This window comes from Microcaecilia unicolor, chromosome 3 (assembly GCF_901765095.1).
Source record: "Microcaecilia unicolor chromosome 3, aMicUni1.1, whole genome shotgun sequence".
Classification (NCBI taxonomy): domain Eukaryota; kingdom Metazoa; phylum Chordata; class Amphibia; order Gymnophiona; family Siphonopidae; genus Microcaecilia; species Microcaecilia unicolor.
Window position 1 is genome coordinate 474469231 of NC_044033.1, and position 25901 is coordinate 474495131.

General features: G+C 42.4%; 1 protein-coding gene across 1 annotated transcript in view; it reads left to right on the forward strand.

Moving 5' to 3' along the window:
• Positions 1–25901, forward strand: part of COL19A1 (collagen type XIX alpha 1 chain) — a 946027-nt gene that overhangs the window by 629303 nt on the left and 290823 nt on the right. The window contains exons 20-21 of the mRNA XM_030199003.1: positions 8989–9033; positions 18832–18876. Of these exons, the coding sequence (XP_030054863.1) occupies positions 8989–9033; positions 18832–18876 (90 nt within the window). The remainder of the gene's footprint in view (positions 1–8988; positions 9034–18831; positions 18877–25901) is intronic.

A 25901-nucleotide genomic window follows, 5' to 3' on the forward strand; every position in this document is an offset into this window, starting at 1 on the left:
ACATTAAAAAAAAAAGGCAGGACTAAAAGTCTAAAATTAACAGTGTCAAAATACTTACGGATCCTACACAGTTTTCTCAGTAACAAGAAGGACCTCTTAATAATCAAATTAATTAGTACATCTAGGGATAAAGACTGATCATTACTCCTAAGATCCTAATTAAAGATGAGAGAACATACTTTGGATTATTTAGAATAAAGAAAGTATCATGAGATAGAACTTCTTTCCTACTGATTAACATAAACTTTGTTTTGTCATCAAAACACAGCAGCCAGACTTATATTTGGTAAAATGCGATTCGAAAGCGCCAAACCCCTCCAGGAAAAGCTGCACTGGCTCCCAATCAGAGAGCACATAGCTTTCAAAATCTGCACCCTGGTCCATAAAATTATCTACGACGAAGCCCCAGGATAGATGACTGACCTCATAGATCACCCAACCAGAAATGCAGTCACACCTACAAGAACTTCCTTAAATCTCCATTATCCAAGTTGCAAAGGACTCAAATATAAATCACTTTATGCATCCAGATTCTCCTACATAAGTACACAATTGTGGAACGCACTACCAAAAGCTGTGAAAACAACGTATGACCACCTTAATTTCCGGAAAGTATTAAAGACCCACCTGTTCGAAAAGGCATATCCTACGGACCCAACAAGGGCCTAAATCTCTACAGCACAACTTAAACAAACCTTATAATGTATACTATACAGCTGTCCTTCTCTACTATTCCTAACTGTTGCTAGATCTATAAACCTCATAAGACTATAACATCAACCTGTATTTGTTTCTATACCGGAGCTGGCGAATGCCTTCACAGTACTATATAAGCCACATTGGGCCTGCAAATAGGTGGGAAAATGTGGGATACAAATGCAACATATAAATAAATTAATTTAATTTCAAATGATGTACCATCAGTGTGATGCTTCTTCTCATCAGGTCATATAACCTTCATTGCTTTCTTCTGTGCCAGTATACTGAATACTACCTCATCAGTAAATGGAAATGTGTTCACTCCACAGTCCTTTATGTTCTTGCCTGTTCCTTCTAGTATCATCCATGTCAGCCTTTGCCGGTCTAATTGCCCTTTCTGCCTCCCTTTGTTTCTCTTGATCAGTTTGCCTGTCTTTCACTTCCTACATTTGTCTGTATTCATTGAATGCTATTCCTTTGCTCTTTTTCTCCTACTCTTTTCATAAACCTTAATGACCTCTCATTCCTTATCCCTTGCCAGAATGACTGACTCATTGATTTGTTGACATTTCAATGTTTCTTTATATTGCTCTCAAAAGGTCCTCAATTTCACTTAGAGCCATTATTCCTGAACAGACATCTTCAACATAATCATTCATTTTTTGAAGTCAGTCCATCTGAAATCTGGACCCTTGTTCTTGTGTAATATTTGGGGTTTCTTTTCTTTTTTTCTTGTTTTTTAGAACTATAAACTTTTATTTCAGATATCAAACAACAACAAACATAAAACAAGAGATTCTACTCAGCTTCAAGTTACTAATACAAAATCTCCACTCCCTAACTCACCCAAGTTCCCCTAACAACCCCCGACCCTCCCAACCGCCTTCCCGAGAATAACACTTTCAACTCCAGTGTTTGCATCACAGTACCACGGTACAGTGATCACTAGACCCTTAGTTGTCCCCTAGTTATAACCAGAGTAATACTGTTTTCTTTATTCAGTGTCCAGTGTAACCTAACCAATACTGGGCATACCAGCTATTTTTTAGATAAAGATTAATTAGGCTTCCAATACTCAATTATTTCTAGTTTCCTATCAACAAGCAGGATTCAGTCAGGCACACAAGTGGAAGATATCATCACATGTCGCCAGGATGGAGTAGCTCTTTTGTAGCTGTAAAGGAGTGTAAAGTTCTGAGCAAACAGCAATCTCCTCAGAGCCTAAGGTTTTTGTTGTTGTTTATTTTCTGCTCTGCTGAACAGACATGACAATACAGTTCTCCCAAATATTGTTAAGGAGTTTTCCTTTTTATGTTCTTCAACATTATTTGTTGTCTTTTATTGCTGAATTAAGATTTGTATTGTTACATAAGTATTGCCATACTGGACAGACCGAAGGTCCATCAAGCCCAGCATCCTGTTTCCAACAGTGGCCAATCCAGGTTACAAGTACCTGGCAAGATCCCAAAACAGTACAATACATTTTATGCTGCTTATCCTAGAAATAAGCATTGGATTTTCCCCAAGTCCATTTTAATAATGGTCTATGGAGTTTTCCTTTAGGAAGCCATCCAAACCCTTTTTAAACCCTGCTAAACTAACTGCTTTTACTACATTCTTTTGCAACAAATTCCAGAGTTTAATTACAAATTGAGTGAAGAAACATTTTCTCTGATTCATTTTAAATTTACTACTTTGTAGCTTCATTGCATGCCCCCTAGTCCTAGTATTTCTGGAAAGAGTAAACAAGCGATTCACGTTTACTGTTCCACTTCACTAATTATTTTACAGACCTATATCATATTTCTCATCAGCCATCTTTTCTCCAAACTATTTCAGCTGGAGTCAGGGGTTCAGCCTGCAGGTTGGCAGAAACTCCAGTACCCAGCATGAATGTTGTGCTTCTATGTCTCTGCAAACACAGAAGAACCTCACTTGGAGGTATCATGTGGAGATGAACAATCTGATCTCAACAATGAGAGAAGGCCTTCCTCTAAGCAGCAAACAGCAGTTTCTACTCTTAGCAGAAGGTCTCCTTTGTCAGATCCTGTGTCCACATCCCTTTTAGCCCATTTACAAAGAAGCAAATCTGAATACCAGTAAGAAGAGAGAAAAGCTCTTTGAGATCACAATATCGATCACCTTGTCTACAGATCTCCAACACAATCAGAGCAATTAGATAAAAATCTGGTTATGGATATCCAAAACTTGGGGCCCCTTTTACAAAGGCACACTAGCATTTTTAGCGCACGCTAAAAATAAGCATGCGCTAAACGTTAGAGATGCCCATATATTCCTACAGACCTACTACTACTACTATTTAACATTTCTAGAGCGCTACAAAGTGTACGCAGCGCTGTACAAACACAGAAGAAAGACAGTCCCTGCTCAAAGAGCTTACAATCAAGACATGGATCTGATATTCAAAAGACTGGAATGAAAGGGGAGGTGCTACTGTTGGGAGATTTCAACCTGTCTGATGTGGATTGGAACGTCCCGTCTGCAGAATCAGAAAGAAGTAGGGAGACTGTGGATGCCTGTCAAAGTTCCTTGCTCAGACAAATGGTGATGGAACCCATGAGGGAAGGGTTGATGCTGGATCTAGTGCTCACGAATGGAAGAAGTGTTTCCGATATCTGGGTGGGTACCCACCTATGTAATAGTGATCATCCCATGATATGGTTTGATATAAGGGCAAAGGCGGAGTGCGGATGCGCAAAACTCAAAGTACTGGATTTCAGATGTACTGATTTTGATAAAACAGGGGAATACCTGAAGAAGGAACTAACACCATGGGTAGGCATAGGTGAAGTGGAAAATCAGTAGTCAAAACTAAAGGCTGCTATAAATATGGCAACTGATCTTTATGGAAGGAAAGTAACCAAAAACAAGAGAAGCAGGAAGCCTATATGGTTCTCCAAACAAGTAGCTGAAAAAATAAGAGCAAAAGAAGATTTGTTCAAGAAATACAAAAGAACGCAACGAGAGGATCACGGAAAAGATTATTGGATTAAAAGAAGTGAAGAAGGAAATACTAGCAAAAGTACAAGTGGAAGAAAAATGTCTAAAGATGTAAAGAGAGGCGACAAGACCTTTTTCAGATATATTGGAGAAAGGAGAAAAGATAGGAATGGAATTCCAAGACTGAAAGATATTGAGAATGGCTATGTGGAGAGTGATGAGAATAAAGCGAACATGCTAAACAATTACTTCTCTTCAGTGTTCCTGGAGGGAAATCCTGGAGAAGGACCACGGTTGATTGCCAAGAGAATATCTGGGAATGGAGTGGACATGCACTGTTTACAGAAGAATGAGTTTATAAACAGCTTGAGAATCTGAAGGTGGACAAAGCTATGGGCTGGATGGGATATATCCCAGGAGACTGAGGGAGCTCAGAGAGGTCCTGGTGGGACCTCTTAAAGATTTATTTAATAGGTCTTTAGAGATGGTAGAGGTTTCACAGGATTGGAGATGAGTGGATTTGGTCCCTCTTCACAAAGTGGAGACAGGGAAGAAGTGTGAAACTACAGACCAATAAGTTTCACGTCGGTGGTAGGAAAAATAATGGAGTTGCTGCTGAAAAAAAGGATAGATAACTTTCTAGAAGCCAGTGGGTTACAAGATCTGAGGCAACATGGCTTTACCAAAGGAAAATCCTGCCAATGAATCTTATTGACTTCTTTGACTAGGTGACCAAAGAACTTGATGTAATCTACTTGGACTTCAGCAAAGCCTTTGATACGGTCCCCCATAGAAGACTCGTGAATAAGTTGAAAGGGCTGGACTTAAGATCAAAAGTGATGAACTGGATAGGAAACTGGTAGACCGACAGGTGGCAGAGGTTGGTGGTAAATGGAATCCGCTCAGAGGAAAGGAAGGTGTGCAGTGGAGTTCCTCAGAAGTCAGTGCTGGGGCTGATTCTACTTAATATATTTGTCCCATGCGTTCAGCATTTGGAAGAAGTTTTCAGTGCTCTTGAGGATCTACCTCATATACTTCATCCATCTGTACATTGAGCAGATTGTCAGCATTGTATTAAAAGCCCCAAAAAGCATGCATTATTCCTGAACCAGATTACTGCTATGATTATTTGGTGACACCAGCAATCTGTTATTTTTTAATTCTATATTGGTGATGTATTCAACTCTCACCTGTCCTCTCCATCCTCTGGCCTAGGCTAACAGATAAATACTGCAGTCAGAATACACTGCCATTTTGTGTGGTCTGAGGTTAGATATCAAGCCAGGGCACTTGGGGCAATGGAGAGTTAAGTGACTTGCCCAAGGTCACAAGGAGCTGCAGTAGGAATCAAACCCAGTTTGCCAGGATCACATAAATTTGTGGATAAAGATGAGCCGGTTGATGTAGTGCATCTAGAGTTTCAGAAAGCTTTTGATAAGGTTCCTGAGAAGATGAAAAAGTCATGGGATATGAGGCAATGTTCTGTTGTGGATTAGGAATTATGTTGGACAGAAATCAAGAGGGTAGGGTCAAATGGCAATTTTTCTCAGTGGAGAAGAGTGAATAGTGGAGTGCTGCAGGGATCTGTACTGAGACTAGTGCTATTTAACATATGTATAAATGTTCTGGAAATCGGAACAAGTAAGCTGATTAATTGCAGATGATCCAAAACTATTCAAGTTATTAAAACACAAGCGGACTGTGAAAAATTGTAGGAAGACCCTAGGAAATTGGAATACTGAGTAACCAAATGGCACATGAAATTTAATGTGGACAGTTGCCTGATGCTAGGGTCCACTTTGGGAGTCAGCATCTACGAAAAAGATCTAGGTGTCATTGTAGACAATATGCTGAAATCTTCTGCCCAGCGTATGGCAGCAGCCAAAAAAAAAGAAAACCAGATGCTAGGAATTATTAGGAAAGGGCTGGTAAATATGACCAAGAATACTATAATGCCTCTGTATTGCTCCATGATGTGACCACATCTTGAGTATTTCATTCAGTTCTGGTTGTCATATCTCAAAAAAGATATAGCAGAAGAAGAGTGACCAAAATAATAAGGGGGATAGAACTCCTCTCATATGAGGAAAGGCTAAAGAGGTTAGAGCTCTTCAGCTTGGAAAAGAAATGGCTGAGGGGAAATATGTTTGATATCTACAAAATCCTGACTGGTGTAGAATTGGTAAAAATGAATTGATTTTTCACTCTTTCAAAAAGTACAAGACTAGGGACACTCAATGAAGTATGCCATTTTAAGCTGTGTTAGGTGCACATTAATTCCTAATGCAGCTTACTAAAATTGCCCCTAAGGTTTTGCTATTATAATTTTGGGGGGGTTTTGTGATATAGTGAAGGGAATTTTCAATATGATGTCTAAATCCAAATTTGGACTGTTTGCTGAAATCGTCCAAAAACTAAGTGGTGAACGTGGCAATTTTTGAACCTGGAAAATGTCTTTGTTGTTTCAAAAATGGCCATTTCTAGACATTTTTAGATGGTTTGTGTTTCTTTTGTGACAGTTTATGGAAAAAAAATCATCCAAGGGAAAAATGCTCAAAAACAAGCCATTGGGACATATGGAGGGGCCAGCAGTCTTAGTAGACTGGCCACACAAACATCCAAGCAGAGCAGTGGGGCACCCTAGGGGGCACTACAATGGACTTCAAATAAATGGTCCTAGGTACACATTTCACCATTACCCCTTATATCATATGTTTAGCCCTCCAAAACCCACCAAAAACCTACTTTACCCAACTGTACACCACTATGCCTGCAGATGTCACCTATATGTGAGTATAGTAGGATTTTAGTTGGTTTTAGAGGGCTCACACTTTCCACCACAATTGTAACGGAGTGGGATTGGGCTTGTACCGATGACTAGGCTACTCCAGGTGCCTGTTTGCTGCTCTAATAGGACTGGTATGTACTGGTATGTACTGGTATGTACTGTTTCTTTCACATCTTTGGCAGGTGGGAGGGGGTCAGTGAACATTGAGGAGTAAGGGGGGGTGTCATGTCTTAATCCCTCCTGTGGTCATCTGGTCATTTAAAGCACCTTTTTATGGCTTACTCGTGATTAAACAGGTTCAGACCAAAACATCCAACCTTTATCTCTGGATGTTTTTGCTTTGTGAATCCAAAGAAAAGAGAAAATACCTCCCTAGTTGAAAAGGCAAAAATCAAAAATGCAACCAAAAAGAAAGGGGTGGAATAGTGGTTCCAGCGAAAGATATTTATTAAAAGATAATGACAAAGACAACGCAATCTGTGTTTCAGTACCACAATACACCTGCATCAGGAGTCAAAACAATTTCAATGAATACTATGAGTCCAAAAATGCTGAGCACAATGTCCAGTAAACAAATAATACTGCATCAAAAACACTAAAGTGAGGGGCAAACAAAGCACAAGCCAGACCTCGTGTTTTTGACGTAGTATTATTTGTTTACTGGACATTGTGCTCAGCATTTTTGGACTCATAACATTCATCGAAATAGTTTTGACTCCTTTTGCAGGCGCATTGTGGACTGTGTCAAGTCTTTGTCATTTTACTATATCTTTTAATAAATATCCTTTCTTGGAACCTCTAGTCCACCCCCTTCTTTATGGTTATGTTTTTAGTTTGTTCCATTATGGCAGAAAAACATCCAAGTTTTGGGAAAGCCCAAATCCTATCTCAACTCACATCTGATACGCCCCTTGTGATTTTGACAAACTGCAGATGAATTGCATAGAAACACATCTTAAAAATGTATTTCAAAAATAGCAATTTGGACATTTTTTCAAGAAAAACATCCATCTTCTGCTTTCTGCCGCTTTTTGGATGTTTTTTTTTTTAAATGAGCCCCATTGTACTGTATGAAATGATTATTTGTTCAAAACCATTTTTGATCTGCTTTGATTACAAAAAGTTGTATATAAATCGATTAAATAATGACCGGAAACGAACACTGCAGTATTGCAATAGCATACTTGTCAGACTAGATGTCTTCAGTAGTGTAGCCAGGAAACCTCTCACCTTGCCATCTATCTGCAGTCTGTGCTAATGCCGACACCACCATGCGCTCCTCCTCCATCTCCTCCCCTGCCCCCTTTTTATCCCATTCCATAGCCTCCTCATCCCCACAGGGTTCTCCCAGCTGCTCCCCATTTCCCTGATCAGAAACCATCTCTCAGTCCTGCCCCTCCCCCTCTATTTCCTGTGAGTCCTGCACCGGGTCTGGGGGGTTGTGGGAATGTTAGTCCTTATCCTTAGTTAATATTCTGGTCGGCCTTTTGGCCACAAGGGGGCGAATTCCATGTCTATAAGGAACCTGTGAATGAAATCTGCTCTTCCTCCCAAACACACTTCCCTCCTGTCTCTGCCTTTGCTCTCCTTGAAGCAGTCTTCTCTCAAACCCCTTACAGTAGCTACCATATTCTGTGTTACTATGGGCCCCTTTTACTGAGCTGCGGCAAAAGGGGGCCTTCGCTGGTGTCAGTGTGTGTTTTTGACATGCACAGAAAGTCCCCTGTTACTGCAGTGGGTAAAAGGTAGGTCTTGCTTTTCTGTAGGAAATGGCCATGCGGCAAGTAAAGCACTTACCACACAGCCATTTCGGGTGGGAGCCCTTACCACCACCCATTCAGCATCACTGCCCGATTACAGCCAGGTACACACCGGCGCTACAAAAATAAATATTTTTTGTAGCGCCGGATATGATGGCGCACTGGGGGTGGGAAGTACCGCCAGGCTGCTGCAGTAGCCTGGCAGTACTTCCTTTTTAATGAGTGGTAAACCCACGTTGAGCTTACTGCCGCTTTGTAAAAGGGGCCTTATGTTCCTATAATGCAAGAAATGCACTTCAATGAGAGAGGTTTTTTTATTTCCCAGAGTATGTTTAACCTCCAAATATAAAATAGAAGTATTTTGCTTCCAGTATGCTAAGAATGCTAACATCCCCAGCTCTTTAAAACTCTGACTCTGTCTTTGTTCTGAGTTTTGTTCTGACAAAGAAAAAAAAATCTTCTGATTTAAGTGCACGGTATACAAATATCCATTTTAGGCTAGAACAGCATGAAGAATATAGAGGGCACATCAGGAGGGAGAGTGGCCTTCACACGCAGGTGGTGCGGAGACATGGAGACTAGCAATATCTTTCTCGCAGGGTTGACATTATAGCAGCACACTCCCACTGTTCCTCGGAACGGCAGCTTAGTGAGGCAGTTCGCTTCCATTTCTTGATACATTTGTATCTGTCTTGCATCTGTTTATCCTTTTACCTTCTACAGGAACAGAATATATTGCTTGCATGATTGATACTGTTTTTCTGCCTTAACCCTTAACAGGGAAAACAAGATGGCAAAGAAGCATCTGGACAGAAAGGAGATAAGGTAAAGTGAAAAGCTGTATGTTTTCATCAGGTGTTTAGTGGTAACAATCAGAGGGCGTCTTTTACTAAGGCACACTTACGTTTTTAGCGCGGGCTAAAATTGTGGGCACACTAAACATTAGAGACGCCCATAGGAATACATTGGCAGCTCTAACGTTTAGTGCGCCCACAATTTTATCATGCGCCAAAAATGTGAGCGCGCCTTAAAAAAGACCCTCATAGAGTTCTGCTTTGAAAGCCTTAAACCTTGCAGAGAGAACTCAGGAAGATCCAGCCAGTTATTCTGTGTGAGATTCCCTAATAGTTTGACAGCTGTAAAGGAATAGTGGGACTTACAGTAGAGGAAATTACTTAGAGAAAATAGCAGGTGCTGGCTTCATGGTGTAGGTCATAATGCCCTGCATGCCCTGGTGTAAGTGTACCACAGAGGCAATATGCTCAGTCCCAAAGGGAAAGGGAAATGGGATTTGATATACTGCCTTTCTGTGGTATTTTGCAACTACATTCAAAGTGGTTTACATATATACAGGTACTTATTTTGTACCTGGGGCAATGGAGGGTTAAGTGACTTGCCCACAATCACAAGGAGCTACAGTGGGAATTGAACCCATTTCCCCAGAATCAAAGTCTGCTGCACTAACCACTAGGCTGCTCAAGGGAGGGACAGTACTTTTTCCCCAATATGACTGCAGAATAGCCCCACCAATATTTGTCCCACAGAGCATCTCTAATTGGACAGCTTCAGAGAGGGAGCGGAGATTGGTTTCTTTGGCCCTTTCAACTGAAAAAGTGATCACCTGCCCCAGATGGCCTTAAAAAGCAGCTCTGGCAGATGTTTCTCAAAGAAAACATCTCTTCAGTCATTTGGACCAGTGCAAGTTCCTAGTGCAGCCAGTCAATTGTTTGTTGAAAGTGTTATTTTACAAATAAAGTCTAAAAGAAAAGCAATATCTAATGAAGCCAGATGCAACAAATAACCCTACTTTAACAGGATTTATCTTCTGGAATGTGAATACTTTCAAAATCCTGATTTTATCAGCACTGACTGTCTATGTCCCTTTAAGGAGCATATAAAACTGATGACACAGAGATTCAGCAGTTACGTCCATAAGCCAACCTGATGTAGGCACGATAAAAGAATGAATATGGTATTCCACTGTATCAAATGCTCCTATAGTTTCAACCTAAAACAGCAATACACTTTCTGGAGGAAGAAAGGCATAGATGGGCATTTTCAAACAGCCAACCAAGTCAGAACTGGGACGTCCTGCTCATAACATTCAAAAAGGTGTCCATCTCATAGCCATTTTTGAACAGCAAATACATTGGAGTTTCCTGTTTGAAAATACATGAGAAAGTGCAAAATGAACAGCCATTTTACAAACTGTAAATATCCAATTATGAATGCCAAATTCAGGTACAAGGATGTCTGTCTGGAAGCATTTTTACAGAAATGGCCACACAGACATTCTTGCAGAGCAGAGGGGCAGCCTAATGGTGGACTGAGAGTAAACCAGGGCCCTCAGGTTCATATTCCCCTACAACTCTTTTATTTTATGTGCTGAACCCTCCAGGAACAGGGAAATACAAACTGTACCTGACTGCATACCACCTCAATAGCCTTCAGGCTTGCTGGTGTCATAAATATTTAGGTACATTGGGTATACATCTGTTTCTGAAAGACTCACAATTTAAAGGGAAAAAGACAAGAGAGCTGAAGGGGGATTTGAATTTGGGTCCTCTGGTTAACAGTCCACTGCACTGACCACTGGGCTACTCAATAGACCTGCTTTCTGCTTTGTTCAGAATACCCATACCATTTGCATTCACACTGCTTTTGGTCCCAAACATAAAACATACACAAATATTGAATGTAAATTACTAGGCATTACAGATTAATAATTTTGGCAAAATTTTGGCCACAGCTTTATTTCTTATCAACTATAAATAATTAATAAAGTCAAATTTAAATCAAAACCTTTTTCCAGAGCAGTGTTCTATCTAGCCCTTACCCCCTTAGCTAGTGTTGACCTAGCTGCCCTATCTCACATTACATGAATTAATGTTCAAACCAAAGCAATTGCCCCCTCCACCGAAGCCTGTGGTGTTGCCAGGCTTCATTTCAATCTGTGGTGGTGATGCACACAAGTATACCACAACAATAAGGGGTTCTTTTACTAAAGCGAACTAACCGATTTACTACACGCTAATAGCGTGCACTAAATGCTAAGATGCCCATGGTATTCCTATGGACATCTTATCATTTTGCATGCACTAATTCCATTAGCACTCCTTAATAAAAGGACCCTTAAATTTGCTTAAAATTTTTAACAACTCATAGATGCTGGTCATGTAGAAAACCCCTCCCCTCTTCCACAGCTACAACCCTCCCCCCCTACCACCAATCATTTGCAAACGACTTAAATCTATAAACCACCCATACCCAAATAGCAACCATCACTAATCTCCAAAATAAAAGAATATAGGGTGGAACTGGGTGAACAAAAATTAATTTTAAAACAGCAACCCCTCCCCCCCCCCACACACACCTTTTCCCAACCTAAAACCAACTTTACCAAAGTCCAACTCTCCCACCCATACACCTTTTACCCAACTTCCACAAAGTACACCTTCCTGCCAATTTTTCAATCCAATCATCCCGCACCAAAACCACACCAATCCTTATACAAGACTCCCCTTAGCAGCCATCCTTATTCTTTTTAACACCTCACCATCTTAAACCTTTGTTGACCTTTTCTCCTCACCATTACCTCCTCTCCCATGCTGTCATATGTACCCCTCTCATCCAATACCATCACCCTTGTCCCATTCCGCAGCTCAACACGTTATTAGTCCCACTGCCAAAACAGTTGTCCATCTTCATACTTGATGCTGTCATAGAACCTGGTATTCCTTTTTGGTTTCACTTGCAGAGGAGAGAGAGGGAGACAGTAACCACTAGAGGATTCATGAGGGTCATTCCAAAATCCCTCCAGTGGTCTTCTTCTCGATCAGTGCACTTTTTTGTACCCTAGACGTGACTAAAACAGGTCCAAATAAAAATGTCCTTCTTTTTAGACTTGAATGTTTCCTTCCTTTCAGTTATCGCTGTTGGACATCCTAATTTTGGGCCTTCCCTAGTCCCGCCCAAAACATGCCCACAACACATCCCTATGCTATTTAGATGAACTGCAGTGTTGGAAGTTCAAATTCTGCCATTCCAAAATCGCAATTTGGATGTTTCTGGCAGATGGATGTTTATTTGCTTTGAGACGTCCAAGTGCTTTGAAAATGAGCCTCATAATGTGGAGTATAAATAGACTGTGGTGTATGAGTGCAGGCATCAAAATCCTGCAATAGCTATTGCCTTTTACATAGGAGAAAGGTGATTTTTTTTTAGCACCCCTTTAGAAATGAAACAAGAGTTGGAACAGCTGCAGTGTAATATTGTATTATATTTTTGCCAGCCAATATGTTTTCATGACTTTAGGTCATTTAGGGCCTCTTTTACAAAGCTACAGTAGGGCTATGATGGCAATGGTGCACCGCAAATTTGCCCTACCACCGAATTATCACAAGAGCCCAGCAATAGTTCCAGCATATGCCACGCACCATTTCTGGTGCTCAGAATATTTTTTTTTAGCGCTGGGGGATTACCCGATGCCCTTGCCACCTCCTAAATAGGAGGCAGTAAGGGTCCCCCAGGAAATGGCCGTGCAGCAAGTGTTTAACTTACTGCATGTCCATTTCCTTTTTTTAAAGGGAAAAAAACCTTTTACCCACTGCGGTAAAAGGGGGCTTTGGTGCATGGCAAATCCACATGCCAATGCCACCGCAGGGCCCCTTTTACTGCAGTTTGGTAACAGGACTCCTTAAGCCAGGGAAGTTATACAAATTCTCAGAACAGTCTCAGAAATAGCAGCAAAAAATATATTTAATTGGAGGTTGTTTTTTTTTTAAATAGAAAGCTCTCTTTTATTGCTATCCAGGTCAGCAGGTTGAATTTAATAAAAAGAGCTGAGTGCTAATTATTATTCAGGATATGCTATTAATGATGAAAATGTTACAGGTATTGTCAAAAGCATGTGACCTAATGTCACAACACTGTCAGGCTGCTAAAATATTAAATTGAACAGTGATAAGATTGTAAATGATTTTCAGCTTGTACCTGTTGTGACAAAACGGAGCTTTGTGGCAAAGGTCAGAATTTGTCATTTAATGAGACCAGATAGAGAACTTTCAGATTGATGTTTCATTTCCAAGCTGCAAATGTTTTCTAATGTTTCAATTACAGAAACTTGAGGTGAGCTAAATGAATCACTATTCGAATACTGCTGTTGGCAGCACAGCACATTTTTCCAAAAAGTTCAATATTCGAAGACCCCTGTTTATGTAATAAAAGCCAGAATTTGTCTGGTTTGAAATCATAAAAGGATACTGATGTCATAATATCTTTTGTCAGCCAATCAGTTTTGAAAGCAGGCAAATTTCACTGCCAGTAGCTACTCAAAGTTCCAATGTTGTTTCTGTCTGAGTTGCTGAAAGGAGCTTCCTGCACAATTGCAAACATATACACATAGGAATTAACTCCAGGGGCTGCTGTATGTGGAAAACTGAGCCTAAGGGAAGAAACTGGGACTGTTGACTGCTACTAAGGTAAAAAGAAGGATCTGCTGGGCAGGTAGATTGTAACTGGGGAGGTGGTCAAAATTAAAGCTGAACGGGGAATAAATCTATCACATTTACTATATTTTGGTTCATCTGGTTTTTGTGATTGGTGTGTGTGCTTTCATTCTTGATTCATATTTTATATTCCACTCACAGCTGTGTACTACGTTGGGTAGATTTAAAGCAATAAAGACAGTATATATTAATATTTTTACATTCATTATATAAATAACTGAGGCAGAGGAAAGTTGCTAGGTGGCACTGAGAGAGATGAAGTATACTTATTAAGAGTATATGGAGGGAAAGTTGGATTGGGTATGGGGGGAGAAAGGGCAGAGGTTCCAGGAAGGGGACTGGGGATTAAGCACATGCACAAAATATAAGAACACCTTTGGAAACTGTAAGTGTTCTTCATGGAAATCACCCTTCTAGACAAGAGGGATGAACTGTGTAGGTACCACTACATATATATATATATATATATATATATATATATATAGATAGATAGATAGATAGATAGATAGATAGATAGATAGATATAGATTAGATATATAGATATAGATAGATATATTCAGGAATACTAGATTTTATAAATAGTATTGTTCTAGTTTTCTAATAAATATAAGATATTTAAGATTTCACAGGGAAGTTCTCAAGCTGTTTCAAAAATTTTGCGTAATCAATTAGTAGATATATATCCACAATTCATAAATGCCCTCTTGATCCCTGCCCAGCAATGGTAGAACAGCAAGTGAGTGCCAACAAGACTAAAAAGAGCTGTGGTGTGCCCCCTACTGAAAAGGAGCTTCCTTGACCAGCACGAGCTCGAAAACTACCAACCAGTCTCTAACATTCCTTTCCTGGCAAAACTTATAGAACAGGCAGTCTGAATTCAACTCAATGATTGGCTAAATGGAAGTAATTGGTTATATCCATGTCAATCTGGCTTCAGGCCTGGGTACGGAATAGAGACAATTCTTCTGTCCCTTCTCAATGTTCTGCACAGAACCCGTGGCACAAAAACCAACAAGTGGACAAGTACCTGACTTCAAAACACTTTTTGGGAAGTATGAACACCCTCTAAAATCACAGGTCAGGAATCTTGGGATACTGCTATACTCATCGCTCACTCTGATCCAGCAAATTCAAACAACCTTTAAAAATTGTGTCTGTGACCTGCAGCAACTACAAAATCTCTCTCCAAATATTGAAAAGACGAGTCTGACCACAGTGGTCCATGCCATGATAGCATCACAACTAGACTACTGTAATGCCCTATTCACTACTCAAACCAAAAGGAGTTTGTATCTGCTCCAATTCAGAGTGCTGCAGCCCAACTAATAGAAGGTTGCAAGCGGTGTGACCACATCATACCCTTCCTGCAAAAACTACACTGGCTACCAGCATCTTACAGGGCTAAACTTAAAACTGTGTGATTTTCAAGGTCCTCAGACAAAATTGGCCAAAGTATTTAAAGAGTAAGTTAGCTGTCTGCACACCTTTGAGACCTCTAAAGTCTTCTCATGCAGCATAACTATCTGTACCCTCATCAAAAGAAATTGTGCGATGTGACACCCACCAGCAAGCCTAATCAAAAGGAGCCTCCACACTCTGGAACTTACTACCAGGGGGGCTATGTCTAACTTGAGACTAATTAATAACATAAGAGTAGCCATACTGGGTCAGACCAATGGTCCATCTAGCCCTGTATCCTGTTTTCCAAACAGTGGCCAAGCCAGGTCACACATACCTGGCAGAAACCCAAATTGTGGCAATACTCCATACTACAAATCCCAGAGCAAGCAGTTGCTTCCCATGTCGGTTTCAATAGCAGACAATGGACATTTCCTCCAGGAATTTGTCCAAACCATTTTTAAACCCAGATACACTAACCGCTGTTACTACATACTCTGGCAAAGAGTTCCAGAGCTTAACTATTTGTTGCGTGAAAAAAATATTTCTTCCTATTTGTTTTAAAAGTATTTCCATGTAACTTCCTCGAGTGTCCCCTAGTCTTTGTACTTTTGGAATGAGTAAACAATCAATTTACTTTTACTCATTCTACACCACTCAGGATTTTGTAGACCTCAATCATATCTCCCCTCATCCGTCTCTTTTCCAAGCTGAAGAGCCCTAACCTCTTTAGCCTTTTCTCATACAAGAGGAGCTCCATCCCCTTTATCATTTTACTCACTCTTCTTTGAACCTTTTCTAATTCCGCTGTATCATTTTTGAGATATGGTGACCAGAACTGAATGCAATACTCCAGATGCGGACACACCATGGAGTGAAACAAAGGCAGTATATTATATTCAATCTTATTCACCATCCCTTTCCTAATAATTCCTAACATCCTGTTTGCTTTTTTGGCCACCACCGCACACTGAGGAGAAGATTTCAGCGTATTGTCTACAACGACACCCAGATCTTTTTCTTGAGTGCTGACCCCCAAGGTGGACCCTAGCATAAGGTAACTATGATTCAGGTTATTCTTTCCAATGTGCATCACCTTGCATTTGTCCACATTAAATTTCATCTGCAATTTGGATGCCCAGTCTTCACATTTCCTAAGGTCTTCCTGCACTATTTCACAGTTTGCACATGTTTTAACAACCTTGAATAGTTTTGTATCATCTGCAAATTTAATGACCTCACTCATCGTTCCGATTTCCTTATCATTTTTGAATATGTTAAATAGCACCAGTTCCCGTACAGATCCCTGCAGCACTCCACTGTTCACCCTCCTCCATTGAGAGAAATGACAATTTAACCCTACCCTCTGTTTTTTGTCCAATAACCAATTCCTAATCCACACCAGAACCTTGCCTCCTTTCCCATGACTCTTTAATTTTCTCAGGAGTCTCATAAGGAACTTTAACAAAAGCTTACTGAACATCTAGAATACAGTACATCAACCGGCTCACCTTTATCCACATGTTTATTCATGTCTTCAAAGAAATTAAGCAAATTGGTGAGGCAAGACGTCCCTCAGCTGAACCCATGCTGACTCTGTCCCATTAAACCATGTTTGTCTATGCGTTGTGTAACCTTATTCTTTATAATAGTTTCCACTCTTTTGCCCAGCACCGATGTCAGGCTTACCGGTCTATAATTTCCTGGATCACCCCTAGAACCTTTCTTAAAAATCAGCATCACATTGGCCACCCTCCAATCTTCAGGTACTATGGATGATTTTAATGATGGGTTACATATTACTAACAGCATATCAGCAATTTCATGCTTGAGTTTTTGAGTGCCCTTGGATGTATGCTATCCAGTCCAGATGATTTACTACTCTTTGTCAATTTAGCTTAGTACATCTTCCAGATTCACGGAGATTTCTTTTAGTTCCTCCATATCATCCCTTGAAAACTATTTCCAGTACAGGGATATCTTTTACATCTTCTTCCGTAAAGACAGAAGTAAAGAATTCATTCAGTTTCTCCGCTATGGCCTTGTCCTCCCTGAGTGCCCCTTTTGCTCCTTCATGATTTAATGGTCCAATGGATTCCTTTGCAAGCTTTGTGTTTCTGATGTACCTGAAAAAGTTGTTTCTGTGACTTTTAGCCTATGCGGCAAGTTTCTCTTCATATTCTCTTTTAGCATTCTTTATTAATGCTTTGCATCTGACTTACCAGTGCTTATGTTGCTTCTTGTTTTCTTCATTTTGGTCCTTTTTCCATTCTTTGAAGGACAATCTTTTGGCTGTACTGGCCTCTTTTACTTCACCTTTTAACCATGCTGGCTGACTTTTTCTCTTCTTTCCACCTTTGCAAATACATGGAATGCATCTGGACTGGGCTTCCATGATAATATTTTTGAATAACATCCATGCTTGATTTAGTGTCCTAACCTTTGCAGCCAATTCTTTTAGTTTCTTTTTAACCATTTTCCTTATTTTGTTATAGTCGCCCTTTCGAAAATTAAATGCAGCTACAGTAGATTTCCTTTGCGGGTTCATCCCAGATAGTAGATCACTGTTTCCCAGGAGACCCAACACCACCACCTCTTGCACTATGCCCTGCACGCTACCAAGGACCAGATCCGAAATGGCTCCCCCTCTCGTTGGTTCCTGGACCAGCTGCTCCAAGAAACAGGTGAAAGCCTGGCTCTTCTTACAAGCCTTTAGTACATGTGGTGACTGATTATATACACTCACTCCACACCTGGACTAGCTTGATGCCCATTCTGTAACTTAGACCAGTTCCTCATATCTTGTTTAACAGCATAAACGTTTTGCCTGGAGTTTAGCCTCACATCTATTTATCCCAGTTGACTCTATACTACTCATCTTGTCCCCATCAATGTATCTGCACGTGGCATCTCAGCTACATAAAAAAACATTAGCATCATATCTATGCTATTTGAATGTTCTATTGCGTTGCTTATTAGGTGTTTCACTGGCATTATGCTGACATCATATTGTATCTAGGTTATTTAAATATTCTTCCATGCTGTTTATTATGGTATTATTTGTATTGTAACAACATCATATTTCCAAGTTTACCTCATTTATTGTATTTATGTTTATATGTGGTCATTTTACTATTGTTATGATGTTAACAAAATTGTAAGTTTTATGTTAAACTGGGCCTACTGTACACTGCTTTGGGTGAATCTGTTCATAAAGGCAGTTAATAAATCCCAATAAATAAATAAATAATAAAAAGATTAGTCAACCAGTTAAAATAGTTGGGTTATCCTTTGTTAATTTATGCATTCCGCTGCTTCTCCATCATGACCCCCAGAATTATAAGTTAAGATGAACTTAGGCAGAGAATACTGTCAGGGATTAAATCTGTGAAGTTTCAATTTACATTTTGTAGAATAGAGATACAGTATATTGTATGCCTTACAGCAGTAATATCTTTACAGTCTTTGTCAATATCCTCATTTTGCTTCATGACTTGAAAGGCAATTATTGCTAACCATTATCTCTTATCTACAAATCAACTCATTATAAAAAACTGCAAAAAGAAATTTTCTGAAAAGTTAATGAAAAATTACCTACAATGGCATCACATTGGTTAATGTACACCATTGCTCAGGACTCCCACTCATTTATGTGAAACACAGTTCTGCGAATCTTTATTACGTTTTGAGCAGTAAATTTATTTCTTATTATGAACAGGGATTTCCTGGACTTGCTGGTCAAAAAGGACAAAAAGGAGAAACTGTAAGAGTCTGTCATCTTATTTCAATGTATCTTTGCAAAATAAAAGTTGTTGTGTTTGTTTTAAAAGGCTTTGAGCAAAGGAACTATAATATTGTTTATTAATCTTATTGTTAAGGCAGGCCTAGATTTAGGAGCAGGCAATGTAGGAGACTGCGTCTGGTGCCAAATCTTAATAGGCACCAGAATGTTGCCACTGCAGTGGTGTTCATTCTTTAGCACTAGTCTGGCCTGGCAGCACTGCTGCATATCCACAAAGAAAATCCAAGCCATACAGTTCCTTTCCTCTTGCAGGGGTTTCCATGGTGACAGGAAGCCCATACAAAGAATAGGATGAGTTGCCACAGAGACTCTCAGTACATAAGTTTCATGACCTGGGGTAAGCCCTTGTACCACAGCCAAGTTGACACTACCTAGCCAACCAGAGGACTAGCTAGGCCCCAACAGAAGGAGGTCAGAACAACTTGAGAAGGACCTAGGGACATCTCCCTCACAACACCTAGGTTTGTAAGTGTTCCTGGTTTCCTGGGACATCGCTTAGCATAATGTGCCAGTCTGCACAGTATAAATTAAGGTTTTGTGCTTTCCGATGCCTTTTATTTTCCTCCAAAAGTCGAGAATGTCCTATTTGCATGCGGATTTCTTCCTCCTTGGGGGCAGGAGAAGCTGACATCTGTGAGATCCTGTAACTGGAGCATCAGCTGCTTAGATCGGCATTTAGCTTCATGTTCCTTAGCCCTCTCTTGAAAGTGGATGTCCACCTTGATGCATAGGGAAACCAGGTCATCCAAACAGGTGGGGAAATTCTGTGCCACCAGTTTATCCTTAATGTGGCCTCCTGATTCCATTGCAGTTCAGAAACGAGGGTCCAAAATTGAATGGCTTACTGGCCCACAGTTAGGGCCTCTTGTTGTAGATGTAGAAGCTCGGAATCTACCAAGGAAACACGCACCGGCTCATCAAATACCTGCCAGAAGCGTGCAAGGAAGGTAGCCAAGTTGGAAATAAGCATGCCATTCTGCTCCCACAGGGGAGAGGCCCAAGCCAGTGCTTGCCAAGAAAGGAGAGAGACAATAAAGGTAATCTTAATTCAATCCAAAGGAAAACTAGAGGGCTGTAGTTCAAAGTTAATCAAACACTGGTTAATAAATCCTTCGCATGCCTTGGGGTTCCCATCAAAGTGTGGTGATGCCGAGAATTGAGGCTGAAACACTAGGTAAGCTGGAGGTGGCACCACTGGAGTGAATCCTGGAGGCAGGGTCAGACCTAGAGGACATGTGGTTTGCATCGCTACAAACTGAGCACAGACTCACTAAAGGGATTCTGTAATCTGCTGAAACAGAGTACGTTGCTGCTGAACCTCCTGGGAAAGGTCCTGGAGATGCTGGAGCTGGTCCATGTGGCTGGTCAGGTCCTGAACAGAATCAGAAAGTTGCTGGAGCTGGAGAGCCAGCTGATGGAGCATCTGGAAGGCGGATGACTCTCCCAAGCTCATAACCTTTGCAATCTGTCATGACCCAGGGTAAGCCCTTGAGCCACAGCCAGCTATCCAACCTGAGCACTGGCTAAGCCCCAACTGGTGGTGGGCGAGACACCTGGGCAAGGCTGGACTGAAGATAAGGCTGAAGCTTGTAGACAAGGCATGAAGCAGGGCAGGCACAAGGCTGGAACACAGAGCAGGGATAGAACAAGACACTGGCAGGATTAGGAGACAAACTGGAACAAGGCTGCAAAATACACTAGACAATTCTAGGAGACCTGTTGCAAAAGAACTGGCTGGGAGACAGGAACTTCCTTAAATACTACCAAATGGGAAGTGATGACATCAGCCAGTGCCCTCTTGCAGAGCTATAAAGGAAGTGCTGAGTTTCCGGGAAGTAAACAGATCCTTCTTGGCATGGAGTTTTGCTTGAGACCACAGAGAACATCTGAGGGGCATGATGATGAGGATAAGCAGGGTCTGCACTGATTTGTCCCTGTGAAGTACTGTAACCCAGGAACTCACCCAGGTTAGCTCCCGGACCCGAGTCCCAAGGAGAGTGCTTTCTTTCTCACTTCCCAACTCCACAGCTTGAATCACTCTCACTCTTCCAGGCTCCTCTCAGACAACTGGAAATAGACAGGGCCGCCAAGAGGGGGGACGGGGGGAAAAGATTCCCCAGCGCCACAGTCCCACCCGCCTGCCCTCGGCTCCATCGACAGTCCGCCACGAGGCCAGGCCCCCTCCATTCAAATCACTGCGCCTCACCACCTCGCTCCATGTAAAAGCGCAACAGCGGCAGTCTGCAGATCGCCTCCCTTCGGACCTTTCCTCCCTGTATCCCACCTTCGTCTGATGTAACTTGCGCAAGGGCGGGACACAGGGTTGGAAGGCCCGAAGGGAGGTGATCTGCAGACTGCCACTGCTGCACTTCTTTCACACGGAGTGAGGTTGAGGTGAGGCATTATGATTTGAATTCAGAGGGCCCGGCCCGGTGGTGGACGGAAGGAGGCGGGTGGAGGGGGGTTGCGGCAGCCCGTCCTTGCCCCGGGCCCGGCCCAGTCTTTCGGCGGCCCTGGAAATAGGTATGGATCTGAAGTTCAAGAGACATGTATCTGGGGTTCAAGAGACATGTATCTGGGTCCAGGTTCCCTCCAGCTTCCAGTCCAGGAACCACACAATATACCAGGAGGATCAGGAATAAACTTAACGTTATTATAATGTTAGTAATAAGTAAATTCTTATTGTGATGATCTTCAGCTTAATAAGTGATGTAAACTCCAGCTATGATTTTCAAAGGTAATCATATAGAGCGTTTCTTTCTCAGGATTAAACACATATGCAAAATCCACTTATGCCTGTCCTGTAGCCTGATGGGACCCCAGGATAGATTTTCTCTTTTCTTCTGATGTACTCTGTACCACCAGATCTGGATCCTCTATTATGGTCCTTACCTTTTGTGGGTATCACCCCGAAGATAGCACTCAGCCATGGGCAGACCTCATTCTACCTGGAGCCCTGGTTACTGGCTGGACTCCCCAATCCAATCCGAAGTTCTGGCTCCCTTTAATGGCTATGGAACACTTGAAAGCAATCGATCCCTTAAATCCAATGTACCACCTTTCTTTTCTATGGGTCGCTTGGCAGGGGCTTGTAAGTAACTCCAATCTTAGACAACCAAGAACAGCCTTCCCTCTCAAGGCTTCTCTAATTATTTACTTCTAAATCCCTCCCAGATCATCCTAGTCACTCCCCGCAGTGACTCTCTATTAGAAGATCTCCTCTCTAACCCAGGGTTATAGTACCACTGCCGGGCTCTTCGTGGTCTACAGTATAGCAGCAAAGGTAAGTGAGGAGCATGTGGAAAGGAAGATGGATAGGGGAAGAGAACCACCCATTACCTATAAGCACCCTTATTTAACAATTTTTTGCACTGCTGCTCAAAGAATACTGTATATTCCCAACTGCAGCAATGTAAAATCAGTGGGCACTCAGTTTGGTCTAATATCTTTACAAGGGCCAGACTAGTGCTTTGTAATACCCATCCTGATCCTCTTTTAATTATCTTCCCACTCCTAGTCCTCTTTTGAACTAACCCCCACCCTTGTTCCTCCTTTGAATTATCCCCTTTAATCTCCTTTTAATGTATCTCTGATTCCCCCTACCTCTATCTCTTTTGACACCCCTTATCACCTATTGACATGCTCCTAATCCACCCACCTGTGATTCATTCTGACATAGCTCCAATCCCCCACCCCAGACCCATTTGACATATCCCTAATCCTGCACCTGGATTCCTTTTGACATACCTCCCCCTCCCCCTCAATCATTCCCGCCCTGACACCTAACGGGGCTCCCTGGTGAGTAATGGAGAGAAGGAATGATCCTTGGGTGTGCCTGCCCTGGCAGTTCCTGGCAACTCCCTACCTCAATGAGGAGGAGTAGCTTAGTGGTTAGTGCAGCAGACTGTGATCCTGGGGAACTGGGTTTAGTTCCCGCTGCAGCTCCTTGTGACCCTAAGCAAGTCACTTAACCCTCCATTGCCCCAGGTGCAAATAAGTACCTGTATATACTATGTAAACTGCTTTGAATGTAGTTGTAAAAACCACAGGAAGGCATTATATCAAGTTCCATGCCCTTGTAATCTCATAGTATTATCGCTATGGGGTCAGACTACCACATAAGGGAGTATTCGTTTGTATCTTCAAGTACCTGGATGCCCCAGGTATTATCCATTCATTCAGTCTTCTAATATAAATGCAGGGAGACATGGGAAATCTAGGACCCCGTACACCCAGTTAGCAAAAATGTGAACGTCAAGTTCTGTTATGGCATGGCTCAGTTATTCAGCCTATCCCAGTCAGTTGCCATACCAGTTTGTGGAACTCAAATCCAGTGGCGTTCCTAGGGTGGCTGACACCCGGGGCAGATCGCTGATGAGCCCCCCCCCCCCCCCCCCGGGTGCAGTGCGACATCTGCCCCCGGCGAAAGGACACCCCCCTGGGTGCAGCGCGACCCCCCCACTCCCAGCAAAAGGACACCTCCCCCGGTGAAAGGACACACCCCCCCCCCGGGTGCATTTTTACCTACTGGGGCTTTGCTCATTCCCTGCTCCCTCTGCCTCGGAACAGGAAGTAACCAGAGGGAGCAGGGAACGAGCGTTGCCGACAGATGCGCGGCACCCCCCCAGCGGCGTGCACCCGGGGTGGACCGCACCCACCGCTCCCCTCCTTGGTACGCCACTGCTCAAATCTGCCATGAAAAAGTTTGTGAAGACCAAGATGCCTGGCTTGCTACCCCTAGATGTGAGTCTCAGACCTTGGACTAATTCAAGAGGAGGCAACTTCTGAATGTGATGACATCCTTCTAGACCTACATGGTATAATAATTGTATATCATTCTGGAAAGGGCACAGAAATTCACGAACCAGCTCCTTTAAGACAGTGGCATAGCCAGACAGCCAATTTTGGGTGGGCCTGAGTTCAAAGCAGGTGGACATCAATTTTTTTCTCTGCCTCCTCCCTCCCCTCACTCTCCATTCCTCCCCAGCATCTTCCAACTCAAAATATAAATACTGTAGCTAATAAGAATTCGCAATGTCTGTCAGCTGAAGATTTTCCCCAAAGGTAGCTAGAACTCCCTTTTACCAAGTTTGGGAGGCAGCAGCAATATGCCTGAGCCACTGACACAGGCACCCCATGCATGCTTAGTTGTTGGTGGCTCAAGGATGCAGAGCTTGGTAGAAGTGAGTTCCAGCCACCTTTGGAGGAAGCCCTTAGCTGGCAAAGCATGGGGATCCGCACCAGCTGCAGCAAGAGTTAGGGCTGTTCTTGGATATGCTAGGGTTCAGGACAGAAAATAAAAGGGGGCCTCCCCCTGATCCACTCTCCTCCTTGCCTTCCCTCCAATCACTGTACCTGCCAGAACTATCACACTAACAGACCTTCACCAAAGGAATCACAAATTAGAAATAAAAATCTGTAGACAAAAATTGAACTAAGAACACCAAGACTCAGCATGTACTGCAACATTGAAGTAAGAAAAAAGGGAAATGCATTTCTTTTTCTAGTGAACACAATACAAAGACACCTGCTATGTACATTTCCCAAAGCTAACATATTTCATTTAATAAATTCAGAATAAAATGCTTTTTTCTACCTTTGGTGTCTGGACATTTTATTTTTCCATCATGTTGGTTCCAGCTTCTCTTTTCTGCTTTCCTGTCTGCCCTCTGCTAAATTCTTCTTCAAGTGGCTGCTGTCCATTAGTGTTTTCTCCTCTCTCCTGTCTTATTCCATTCCCTCGCTACACCTGTCTCTGACATATTGACATTTCCTTTTTGGCTTTTTCCTCTCTTTTTTCTTTTCTGCTTCTCTGTCCACTCAAATTTCACCCTCTTTCTCACCTTTTTTTTTTTACTTTTCAGCTATCAAATTTCCATCTCCTCCTCTCATCCACTAGCTTTCCCATTCCCCATCTCATGCCTTCTCCAGCCATCCATTTCCTTTCATTTTTAATCTACTCTCCATTACCTTATTTTTACATATATAATCACTTTCCTCCTCTCATGTTTTACCTTTCCCCCTGCCTCTCCCACATGGTTCCACCATTCCAAGCGGTTTTCTTCCCTCCATCCTTATAGTTCAGAATCTGCTCCCTCTCTCCCTGTACCCCACCCTCATAGCCTGATATCTTCCTGTTCCTTCCACACCACCCCTCAGCATCTTTCTGTCCCTTCCCTCCTGCTCTACCCTGCTCGACTGCATTCCAGCATTTCTTCCTCTTTCTTCCCTCCCTCTCTCCCACTGACCTGCATCAATCCCTTCTGCCCATGGATCCAACATTTCCCTCTTTCTTCCCTTCCCCCATGTCCATCTCTTCCCCTCTTCCTCCTCTCTCATTGTGCATCATTTCTCTGTCTCTCCCTTGTGCCCCAGGTCCAACATTTCTCTCCCCCCCCCCCCCACTCCATGCAGCATTTCTCCTTATCTCCCCTCCACTGCCAACATTTCTCCCTCTCCGCCCCCTTGCATTATCTCTCCCATAACCATATCCAAAATGTCTCCCTCTCTTGCCCCCACATGCAGCATTCCTCCCACCTGTCCCCCCTTTTCCATTTTCCCCTCTCTGTTCCCCTCACCCTGTCCAACAATTTTCCCTCCCTCTTTCTTTTCTCCCTCCCGTTGTCCAGTCTTCCCTGTCTGTGGGAAGTAAGCTGGGCTTGGCTGAGGAGGCTCCTGCAGTCCTGAAGCTCCCTCTCTCTCTCCCTTAGCAATGGTAGTGATTCCTACATGCTGCCTGCACCTGACCCTGAAGCCTTCTTTTTGCCGTGTTCTGCCCAGGCTGAAATAGGAGGTGGCATCAAAGGAGTAGGGACCCAGCAGAGATAGTATCTTGGTCAGCCACAGGCATCCTGTCAGAATTGATTCTGCTGCTAAGGGAGAGTAGGCGGGAGCTGCAGGATCATAAGACCTTGGCCATCAAGTGTGTGCACCGCAGCTAGGTGGGCCTGAGTCCAAATTGGATGGGCCTATACCTACCCAGGCCC